The sequence below is a fragment of the Mytilus galloprovincialis genome, chromosome 5, assembly GCF_965363235.1.
Source record: "Mytilus galloprovincialis chromosome 5, xbMytGall1.hap1.1, whole genome shotgun sequence".
NCBI lineage: Eukaryota > Metazoa > Mollusca > Bivalvia > Mytilida > Mytilidae > Mytilus > Mytilus galloprovincialis.
In genome coordinates this window covers 59,573,294-59,585,590 of record NC_134842.1, presented here as the reverse complement: position 1 = coordinate 59,585,590, position 12,297 = coordinate 59,573,294, and the positions used below count along the sequence as shown (strand labels likewise).

Genomic DNA, 12,297 nt, shown 5'->3' with positions numbered 1-12,297 from the left:
GTTGATTAGACTTCAACTTCATCAAAAACTGCCTTGATCAAAAACTTTAACCTGAAATTTGCACTATCATTTTCTATGTTCAGTGAACCGTGAAATTGGGGTCAAAATACTAATTTGGCATTAAAATTAGAAAGATCATATCATAGGGCACATGTGTACTGAGTTTCAAGTTGATTGGACTTCAAATTCATCAAAAACTACCTTGACCAAAAACTTTAACCTGAATCGGGACGAACGGACAGAAGGACGGACGGACGAACGAAGGAACGAACGGACAAACGAAGGAACGAACGAATGGACGCACAGACCAAAAAACATAATGCCCGGGAGACTCTACTATCGTAGGTGGGGCATAAAAACTAGACTGAATCATTACCCTTAAATCTTTCATCAATGCTTATATTTGCTTTTTAATATATTTTAATGAGTGGCTTAAAAATTCCATTTCTTCAAAAGCAAAAAAATGCATTTAACCCCATGTTCCATTTTGCCTTGTAGCTATGTATCTTGACATATAAGGAAACAAGAGTGCACACGCTGAAATGTCTCGCCTTCTATCTAATCATTGATATGGTCCGAGTACACAGTTATTTCGTAGTGCATTTCTTTTAGACAATAAATGAAAATTAAAAAAAACCCACCTGCGCTTTCTCAATAATATTTTTACAGTGTGTTGTACTACTTTTGGGACAAATTATATCAAAATTATAGAAAACTTCATCAGCTCTAACTCAAAATATGGACAATCTTATGTTAAGGGGGTCTTGAAATCTTTTGACAGCTTCCGAAGTGCTAATTTTTGACCTTTTTCAGCTGGACCTAATCACTACTTTACATTAATATTTATGACCCAACTTTTTTTACAGTGTCATTTCACCCCCCAACTTGCTATATGAGGCATAAAACATGGAGAAATAAATTTGGAAGGGGTATAACAAAAATTGGCAAGTAACACACTGTCCACACTAAGGACTATATTCGTGGACAACGAAAATCAAAGGACGATAACTGTGTACTCGGACCTAATAGGATAGAAAAAGTTGACCAATCTTAAAAAAACTTGGTATGACTAAAGCTTAATATATTACAAGACTGCTTACAAAGTTTCATAGCAATAAGATATATATTATAGACAATATGATTAATTCTATATTCAACTTTGCGTGTTAAATTTAGACGTTAAAATTGAGAAATTTCAACTATCAACATTTGGGGCTTATAAAATTTAAATATTGCAAAAAAATACTTTTAAAATGCCTTAATATATAATATATCATGTATTTAAAGCAATAGAGTACTCATTTGTTATATCAGACTTAGCATAATTTTTCAAAAGTCAAATTTATATGAGCCTGTGCCTAAAAATGGAGGTTTTCCAATGAAGCGGGCCTTACATGAAGATGTAATATTTTCCAGCAATTTTAAGTTTGTGAAGCTTTTTGATTATAAATAATCCTTACATATGTACTTAATGTACTTTAAATGGAAAGAAAACTTACAAATAACATATCATATTAGTTTAAAAGGGTCTTAGGCCAAGTAAGACTAAAATTAATTTAGGGTCAATTTAGGCCGTAGCACATATTTACATTTAAAAATGCATATTGAAGCTATAGGAAATACAAATTTGTGTCTTTTCTATCATTTCTATACTCAGGTGACATGATACAATAAATCTGAGCACAAAAAGGCTCTTACATTCAACTTTTTTAGTAGACAGTATGGTCTGATACAAAGATTTTTCACTTTTTAGTGAAAAACTTGCATGCAATTTTAGTCTCAACAGGCTTATATTTGAACCACATGCTATCCCACAGAGGTAAAGAAAGATATTATGTGAAATGAAACAGGTACAAAAGACATTGTTAAGTGCTTTTTATACAAATTTATTGAGGTATTTATTATGGACTTCAACTTTTATGTGCCATGCTCCTCACATTTAACTTGATCCAAACAGGGCGTTAGACGAGGGTCATTTATACAACACATTTTGCTCATATTTTCTGAGATAATCTTCTTTTCTGTAGATTCAGAGTTCACAAATGAGTAATAAAACTGGATTAAAGCATAGAAACACAAAAATTGACACATGAAAACATGTCAGATAGAAAGTCAGAATGCCACTTATGCATCAAAATTGAAAAAGCTATGAAATGCTTATTTTGACCATATAATGCCAAAATTGGTCATTTTTGCAGAAATTCTATCAAATAAAAGTTTAAATCCTTTAGTTTTATGCTATTTGACAAATTGGCACCTTCAAATCATTCAGGGAAGTTGCCAAAGTACAGATTCTATATTTCCTGATTTCACCTCTTAGGTCCGAGTACACAGTTATTTCGTAGTGCATTTCTTTTAGACAATAAATGAAAATTAAAAAAAACCCACCTGCGCTTTCTCAATAATATTTTTACAGTGTGTTGTACTACTTTTGGGACAAATTATATCAAAATTATAGAAAACTTCATCAGCTCTAACTCAAAATATGGACAATCTTATGTTAAGGGGGTCTTGAAATCTTTTGACAGCTTCCGAAGTGCTAATTTTTGACCTTTTTCAGCTGGACCTAATCACTACTTTACATTAATATTTATGACCCAACTTTTTTTACAGTGTCAATTCACCCCCCAACTTGCTATATGAGGCATAAAACATGGAGAAATAAATTTGGAAGGGGTATAACAAAAATTGGCAAGTAACACACTGTCCACACTAAGGACTATATTCGTGGACAACGAAAATCAAAGGACGATAACTGTGTACTCGGACCATATTATGTTGATAGTCCTAAGTATAAAGCTAAGCTTTATTACAACTGTCACATAAACTTAACATTAACCAAGATAACTAAACAAAGACCAATGAACCTTGAAAAAGAGGTCCAGGTCAGATAAACCATGCCAGACAGACAGGTACAGCTAACAATGCTTCTATACAACATATATAGTTGACACATTACTTATAGTTTAAGAAAAATAGACCAAAACACAAAAACTTAACACTGTGCAATGAACCGTGAAAATGAGGTCACAGTTAAATAAAACCTGCTCGACTGACATAAAGATCATAAAATATTTCCATACACCAAATATAGTTGACCTACGGCATATAGCATTAGATAAAAAGACCAAAACTCAAAAACTTAACTTTGACCACTGAACCATGAAAATGAGGTCAAGGTCACATGACATCTGCCCGCTAGACATGTACACTTAACAATCATTCCATACAACAAATATAGTAGACCTATTGCATATGGTATGAGAAAAACAGACCAAAACACAAAAATTTAACTATAACCACTGAACCATGAAAATGAGGTCAAGGTCAGATGACACCTGCCAGTTGGACATGTACACCTTACAGTCCTTCCATACACCGAATATACTAGCCCTACTGCTTATAGTATCTGAGATATGGACTTGACCACCAAAACTTAACCTTGTTCACTGATCCATGAAATGAGGTGGAGGTCAAGTGAAAACTGTCTGACAGACACGAGGACCTTGCAAGGTACGCACATATCAAATATAGTTATCCTATTACTTATAATAAGAGAGAATTCAACATTACAAAAAATTTGAACTTTTTTTTCAAGTGGTCACTGAACCATGAAAATGAGGTCAAGGACATTGGACATGTGACTGACGGAAACTTCGTAACATGAAGCATCTATATACAAAGTATGAAGCATCCAGGTCTTCCACCTTCTAAAATATAAAGCTTTTAAGAAGTGAGCTAACGCCGCCGCCGTAGCCGCCGCCGCCGGATCATTATCCCTATGTCGAGCTTTCTGCAACAAAAGTTGCAGGCTCGACAATAAAATACAAAATTTATACTAGATACCCTGAAGTTCATTCATTCCAAGTTTGGCTGAAATTCAGAAGTTTCAAAGGAGAAGATTTTTTAAAGTAAGCAAACTAGATGAACAAATTGAGAAAAATTGTCTTTAAAGGGCATTAACTCCTTAAAAGGTCAGTTGACATTTTTTGTCATATTAAACTTATTTGTAGATCTTACTTAGCTAACCATTTTCAGCTTTTGAAGTTTTATCTTTATCATTAATGATATTCGAGATAATAACCAAAAACTGCAAAATTTCCGTAAAATTACCATTTAGTGACAGCAACCCAACATTGACTTAATGAACATTTTTACCTAACTTCATATTTGCTCTAAATGCTTTAGTGTTTGAGATATAAGGCGAAAACTGCATTTACCCCATGTTCTATTTTAAGCCACAATGGCTGTTTTTTAATGAAACAGAAAATAAAACACAACTTTATTCATGACACCCTAAGGACATTCAGCTTGAGTTTGGTTGGATTTTGTTCAGTAGTTTCAGAGGAGAAGATTTTTTAAGATTTTTTAAGATTAAAGTTAGAAAACATGATAAGCAAATTGTGTAAAATTGTCCGTTGGAAAATAACTCGTTTTAAGGGGTCAATTGACAATTGTTGTCACATTATCTTTTTTTGTAGATCTTACTTTGCTAAACATTTAATTAATAATATTCTAGATAACCAAAAACTGCAAAATTTATTTAAAATTACCTATTTAGTAACACAACAATGGGAAATTGGATTCATCTGAAAATTTCAGGGCTGATAAAACTTCACCCTATGAATATATTTTACCCTTTGTAAGAAAGTTGATTGAACTTCAACTTCATCAATAAAGAGCTGCGCTATAAGTGCATGATATGCCTGTTGTCCTTTTAGCTTGTCTTTATGCTTTAAATGATTATTTTTTTTCATTAATTAGGCTGTTAGTTTTCTCATTTGAATTGTTTTAAATTTGTCATTTCAGGGTCTTTTATAGCTGACTGTGCGGTATATGCTTTGCTCATTGTTGAAGGCCATATGGTGACCTATAAATGTTAATTCACTTTTAATTTTTGAAAGGTAGCTTCAGTCAATAGATATAAACAATTCACCAAAATTTCATAAAATTTTGTGAAAGTGTTTATGAGTGATTGTCCGAAAACTGGAAAATCCCCCCTTCAGCTGGTTTATATCTCAGTTAATTTGTTTTCCAATTATTGGAAATATAAGAATTTTGTAGTATCTGTGGTGTCTCAAATTTGAATTGATAGTCTTCCTTTATACATTTTATTTGCTTAATTTGTTTCATTATGAAACATCATATAATATGTCACTTGAAGTATTATTTTCTATGGTTTGAAAATGAAAAGACTCAATATTTCAGAAGTACAGTCTCTCAGATCACTCCTTTCCTGTAGTTAGTACCTAGGGTATATTAGGTTGGTGTTTAAGTCAATAAATTAAAAAAATAAAATGTTTTGCTTCCCCCCAAAGCCTTCCATAAATAAGACATTAATAAGATAGTTCCCTATAATTCCTGAGGTATAAATTAAAATATATATATATATGTCATTAATCTGGAGCTGGAGGTAAACATGTTCTTTTCCATTCACATTGAAGACCATTAAATTATTGTTCTTCTCTATAGCTACATGTCAACATGTACTTTGCAATACCAGCTAACTACAATCTTTATAATTTAATCTGTTAAAATATCAACTCTTTTTCCATTTTATTCAAAGCAAAAATTCTGGACATACACATGTATTATTAGCTTGTGTATTTTATAATTTATTTTTACCCATCCTGCTGTGAGTGTGACTGGACTTTTAAAAATTGTGGTCTGCAAACTTGGGAGTATAAGTTCAAAGACTTGCACATTCTTAAATGTCTGAAGAGATACATTTAGAAAGATTCAATAACTTGTTCCATTCACAAAAAAATGTTCTCCCAGTCTGGTGTATATTTTGTGTTCATAACTTCGAAAAATGCACATTATTTTTACTGCAAGCACATGACATCTCACATGACATTATGACGTAAGATCGGAATCCCCGTTTTTATTGGTCAACTGAAGGCCGTTTTCAAATGTCAATATATTTATAAAATAGAATCGAAAAACAAAACACAAATGGAGACTTGCATGCGGTCTCATTTTTAGACTAAATAAATGTTTGTCGTGGCCATTTACAGGCACAAATGAAGAAATAACGAAGGAACAATAAGGTTAGCGCATCCGAATCTGAAAATGGCAATGAAATGTTGTATTAAATGACCCCTGAATATCCGCATTGATATGCAAATGATCGCAAATGAGGTCACAGAATAAACATTTCCAATTTTTCACATGAGAAGGCCTCTTTCAAAACGTATAAAATGGAAATAAACGGCCGTTGTACATAAGTTGCTCCACGGAGGACGTCAATTTAATTCTCCCATTGTGAATGACGTTTCAACTGTATTTTTTTAAAATTTTAAACCGTACAATTACACTAAACAAATTTCAAAATAGGCTCATTGACTACGTCCATTTTACCATTCATACGCCCCGCCATTTCGTCATAAAACTCATTTTAAAAATACCGAAAAAATATGCCTGAAAGCATCATTGGGTCAACGTCAGGCGATTTGATGCGTTGAAGCACCGTCAGGCCAACGTCAGGCGATGCCTCAAAGCAACGTCAGGGATTTAATTAATTAACACAGAAACGTAAAATCTGAAATTTATAAAAATCCAAAAGAAGCATACGTCAATAGATATAAGCAATTCCCCAAAGTTTCATTCAAGTTGATGGAAGCATTTTTGAGTTATTTTCCGAAAACTTGAAAATTCTCATTTTTTAAAAGATAAAGCTTCATAACAGGTGTCATACTACCAATTAAAAGTCCCTATCTGTTCAACCAAATTTTGCAATTTTCACAGCTTTCTAAATATTTTACCTTAAGTTTAACTTCATAGAAAGCAGGTATATCCTGAATCGTACATGTATCAGCTTTCTGCATGCCAATTTTCAACAGATGTTTAAAATCACATAAAAAAGAAAAGGTCTTCCGAATAGAGGTACCACTAAAAATAACCCCTGGTTTTCTGGAAATCTTAAATTAGTATACTATGGAGTGCATTAATCCTCAATTTTTAATGCAAACTCATAAACAAGTAAATTTTAGCTCAAAATGGTCTTAATATATTTCTTTCACCAAAAGTTTCATTTCTGCCAAATTGTTGGTTAGTTTAAGTAAACAATGACATCAAATGCACTATTTTTTGTCCGAGTAGGCCTACTTTCACATACGTTCTAAATTGGAGGGAGTTATTGGTGGTGTGACACCTAACATGGAAAAATCTGTAATCTATAAAAATCGAAAAGGATCTTATGTTAATACATATAAACAATTCAACAAAGTTTCATAAAAGTTGGTGGAAGCATTTTTTTAGTAATTGTCCGAAGTGTGGACGACGGACGGACGAACAGACAACAGTATACCATAATATGTTCCGTCTTCGACGGGCGTATAAAAACTACCTCAACCAAAAACTGTTACCTGAAGCGGGACGAACAATTGGTACGATGAACGAACGAACTGACAGACGGACGCACAGACCAGAAAACATAATGTCCATAAATGGGCCATAAGAACAGCTTTTTACCCCATATATGTTCTATTTTTAGCCATGGCTACAGAAAATAAAACACAAAATTTATTGAAGATACCCTAAGGATCATTCAGTTCAAGTTTAGTTGGAATTGGTTTAGGTGTTTCTGAGGAGATGTTTGAAATAGTTTACACCTGACAGATGATGACAGACTATGCCAAATGATGGCAAAAGCTCACAGTTTCATCAGAAAGAATGAGCTAAAAAAAGATTTTTTTCATAATTATGAAGGATTCAAATTTGATATCAATTCAAGTCAAGGCCTAGGATTTATTTAGTAAATATATATTATTAAATCCTTGTTCAATTTTAAGTCTCACATATATTTAGATTGATTTATTGATTGATTGATTTTTGAAAGGTAGCTTCAGTCAACAGATATAAGTTGGTTGCTTAATGTCCAGTGGCAAATAGTCATGCATGTTCAGGACCAGAACAAGTAAACAATATATACAATAGGTAGTTCTTGTCATAATAGAGGCCATTTGGGATGATGGTCAGGGAATTTTGGACTGTCACTAGAAAATGAGGGTATATTGGATAGAGACAGAAATTTTGCCTGGCAACAGGCAACCTATGGACCCCTCAAAGATTGTTGCAAGGGTTCTTCACGTGCAAAGAGCGTGGCACTCTCTTTACAGGAGGCATCAAATTTAACGTCCCCATTCTGACCAGACGTGACTGAAAACTTTAAACATCCCGCATAGCCAAACGGACTCCCCACTTTGGCAAGCGTTTTACTACCGGTCAGGAGAAAACCAAGTGACCATATTTCGTTTCCCCAGTCACCCTTGTGGGAACATACCGGTATATTTAGAAAATAAAATTGTAAAGGGGCTGTATTTATAAATGTTTTAAGTTCACCTGATATATTTTAGTTGTACATTATTCAGTGCAGTGCAAGAAAATGTCGATGATTTGCATCAAAACGACAGATCGTAGGAGTCGAATTTCAATATGCAAGGTGTAGCTGTCCTTTACAAGACTTGTCATTCACATTCTTTAGTTAGAAACATCATTCCCACTCTAAGCAAACAAGAATTCTCTTTAAATTTACTATAGTACTTAGCAGACAAACCTTGTTTTGAAATTTCTGTGATTTAATACTTATTTAAAAAGACAAACTAATTTGATACTCAATAAATGTTTCTTTGAAAATTTACAAATCCTCATTTCGTCTGAAAAAATAGAATATTAAATTGAGTACATGGAAGATGCAGAGGAAATTCAACTTTTAATTTTTTTAGTATGAAACTGACTGTTCAAATTTTGATAAATTAAGATAAATTTTAATGACTTTAAAGAAATTTTCAGGTCCTATACAAATGTTTACTCCTTTCTCATAAAACTGAAATGATATGAACAATATCTCTATAGTAATCACTGGATTATATTCTCACAAACCTGGCCTTTATGTTCCATAGAAAAGGAAGGTCTACCAGTCTTTAATTCTAATGGCACAATACACTTTTCATATCTTTCTTTATTCTTTATCTGAAATTATAAAGGTAGTGAAGTACCTTAAATCTAGTTCCTACAAAATAAATTCATGCATATATCTATTAATTACACTGGTATACCAATACAATAATTTTTTATATTTTATATTTTTTTCTCTAAATCTTGGGGCTCATATTGTTAAAATTAATTGAGCTCCCCTTTGCACTTATTTTATATTTCTCAGGGGTGTAACTCTTTCCCCCTTGCACTTATTTTACATTTCCAAGGGGCATAACTCTTTTTAACTACAGGCTCCAAGAAGCCTGTTTCACTCACCTGAAATTTTATCTACAATTGATGCATGAAATAATGCAACCATTATACTTTTCCTTTGGTTTCAGAGATATAAGTCAAAAACTGCATTTTCCCCCTAAGTTCTATTTTTAGCCATGCCTGCCATGCCTTCCATGTTGGTTGGCAGGCTGGGTCATCAGACCCATTTTTATGAAGATAAAATAATGCTGATTGTGGCCAAGTTTTGTTAAATTTATCTCAGTTGTTTCAGAAGACTTTTGCAAATGATTACAAAAAAAAGAAAAATTGTTAAATTTTATTTTAAAGGGAAATAATAAGGGGACAACTGTTGTCACATTATCTTTTCGTGTATATCTTACTTTGCTGAACACTAAATATTAATAATATTCTAGATAACCAAAAACTGCAAATCAAATATTTGAAATATTATAGGTTTCTGAATAAATGCAGTCAAAGAATTTGAAATTGGTTATATGAATTGAATTGATATTGTGCAATACTTAGTAAATCTGTTGTCAGATTATAAACAAATAAGGTTCAATTAATTCTCAATATCATATTAGAAATTTATGAAATCAAAAGGGAGCTTACATCAATAGATATAAACAATTCACCAAGTTTCATGACAGCATTTTGAAGTTATTGTCTGAAAACTGGACAAAAAACACCTTTTTTAATGAATAAAACCCCATAACTCAGAAATGTAAAATCTAAAGTTTATAAAATTCTAAAGGGAGCTTACATCAGTAAATATAAACAATTCACCAAAGTTTCATAAGAACTGCTAAAAGTATTTTTGAGTTTCTGTCTGAAAACTGGAAAATCACCATTTTTTTTATGAATAAAACCCCATAACTCAGAAACGAAAAATCAAAAATTTATAAAAAACAAAAGGGAGCTAACTCACACCACATCTTCCTATATATATATCATGTGAATAGATAAAAATAATTCACCACAATTTCTTGCAAGTTGGTTAAAGGATTCTTGAGTTATTGATGGAAAACTGAAAAATCCCCCTTTTTTTAATGAATAAAACCCTATAACTCAAAAACGTAAAATCTAAAATTTATAAAAAAGGAAACAGAGTTCACGTCAATAGATAGAAACCATTCACCAAAGTTTCATGCAACAACTTGTTGTCCGATTTCTCTGAACATTTCATGGCAGGTAGATTTTGACTTAATAAACAATTTTCTCCATTGTCAGATTTGCTCTTAGTTTAAACGTATTTAATTATAGTGGATTGGGAAACAAGTTTTGCAACTTATATTAATCCCTTTCCACTTTGCAGGTGCGAGTGCTGCCTTGTAGAGGCATTAGCCTGCTCTTTTTCAAAATCTACAAGGGTGTCTTTAACGTGCAAGAGATATGGCTCTCTCTTAACACGGGTCAGCCATTTAACGTCCCCTTCCGACGGACTATCATCGTTTCCTCAAGACCATACTCGCAAATGGTGTCAAAGGAGCGCCGAAAGTTCAGTCCCTGAATTTTTCATCCCAGACAGGAATCGAACCAGGAACCTTTGAGTTAGAAGTCTGATGTACTAACCACTACACCACAGAGATTTGCTCTTCATGCTTTGGTTTCAGAGATTTAAGCCAAAGTCTACATTTTATCCCTATGTTCTATTTTTAGCCATGGTGGCCATCTTGGTTGTTGGGCCTAGATATCGGACACAATTTTTTAAATTAGATACCCCAATGATGATTGTGGCTAAGTTTGGTTAAATTTAGTCCAGTAGTTTCAGAGAAGATTTGTGTACGACGGACGAAGACAGATGAAAAGTGATGAGAAAATCTCATTTGACCTTTCTGGCCAGGTGAGCTAAAAAGCAGAAATCGTCCACAACTGTAAAACTTGTTCGAGATATTGCTGTTATTAATTTACCTATAGTATATTTTTTTTCAAAATCTGACAAGAATTGTACCAGTGAGAGCACTAACTTTTTTCATAATTTAAATATTTCCAAGGGGTATAACTCTTCCTTAAGGTGACCTATAGTCAAGGATCAGTAAATTTTTCCACACAATTTCAGTCATTTTGAGATGATTGAAAAGTTGGTTCCCCTTTTTGAATTGTTGATATTGATGTCAACTTGACTAGATTCATAGCATCAACAAACTTGTATTGCTGTTTTTCATCGCATTTACTAAGTTAATGTCTTACCATTACCTTCAAGAACAGTTTAGGGAAGGCAACAGCTATTGACAGTTTTAAATTGAAATGATTTTAATGACTGAAAAAAATTTTCTTAGACATTGCTAACATTTCTTTCTATTTGATGAAATTAAAACCGGACGTTTTGCAAAAAAATTAAAGTATGAATAATTCCGGATTATCAAATTCACAGGAAATCGCCGTCTTTAAAATTTTATTACCTTTAAAAGCGTTTGAATATAAAAGATAATAGCATGAAACCATTTTACTATTAATAATATTATTTTGGCTAAAGACAATTTCACGCATGCGTATGACATAGTAAATAGAGCACATGTGTTACTCAGGAAAACTTACTTTTCCTACATCAATAAAGGTTTAATTTTTAAATCAGAGTTGATGATTTGTAAAAAAACAACTTTTGTACTAAATGTTTAGGACAAATAGCTTTCATCTTAGGACATGACTGGCAAATATGACACTTTCCTAACCCTTGCCTATAGTTTCAGTGTTATTTGGTCTCTTGTTGAGAATTGTCTCATTGGCAGTCATACCACATCTTCTTTCTTACAATAACCAGTTATATCTTCAAGAATGAGAAATAAGAATGTGTCCCATAGTAAACTGATGACCCGCTCTATCATTTTTTTGTGTTCAGTGGACTGTGAAATCATAGGCAACGTGTGTAATCAGTTTCAAGTTAATTGGACTTCAACTTCATTAAAAACTACCTTGACCAAAACTAACTGAAGCTGGACAGACGGACGGACAAATGGACTGACAAACAGACAAACGGACCCACAGACCAGGAAACATAAATGAGGCATAAAAACTAAATGAACCATAACTGAAGGTACATGGCTAAAAAATCTCCATGGAAATGAGATGTGACAATGCTCATAC

General features: G+C 32.8%; 1 protein-coding gene across 3 annotated transcripts in view; it reads right to left on the bottom strand.

The window, feature by feature from the left end:
* Positions 1–12,297, bottom strand: part of LOC143076153 (DNA replication ATP-dependent helicase/nuclease DNA2-like) — a 197,584-nt gene that overhangs the window by 112,350 nt on the left and 72,937 nt on the right. For all 3 annotated transcript variants that reach the window (XM_076251829.1, XM_076251830.1, XM_076251831.1), the window contains one exon: positions 8,884–8,973. In XM_076251829.1, the coding sequence (XP_076107944.1) occupies positions 8,884–8,973 (90 nt within the window). The remainder of the gene's footprint in view (positions 1–8,883; positions 8,974–12,297) is intronic.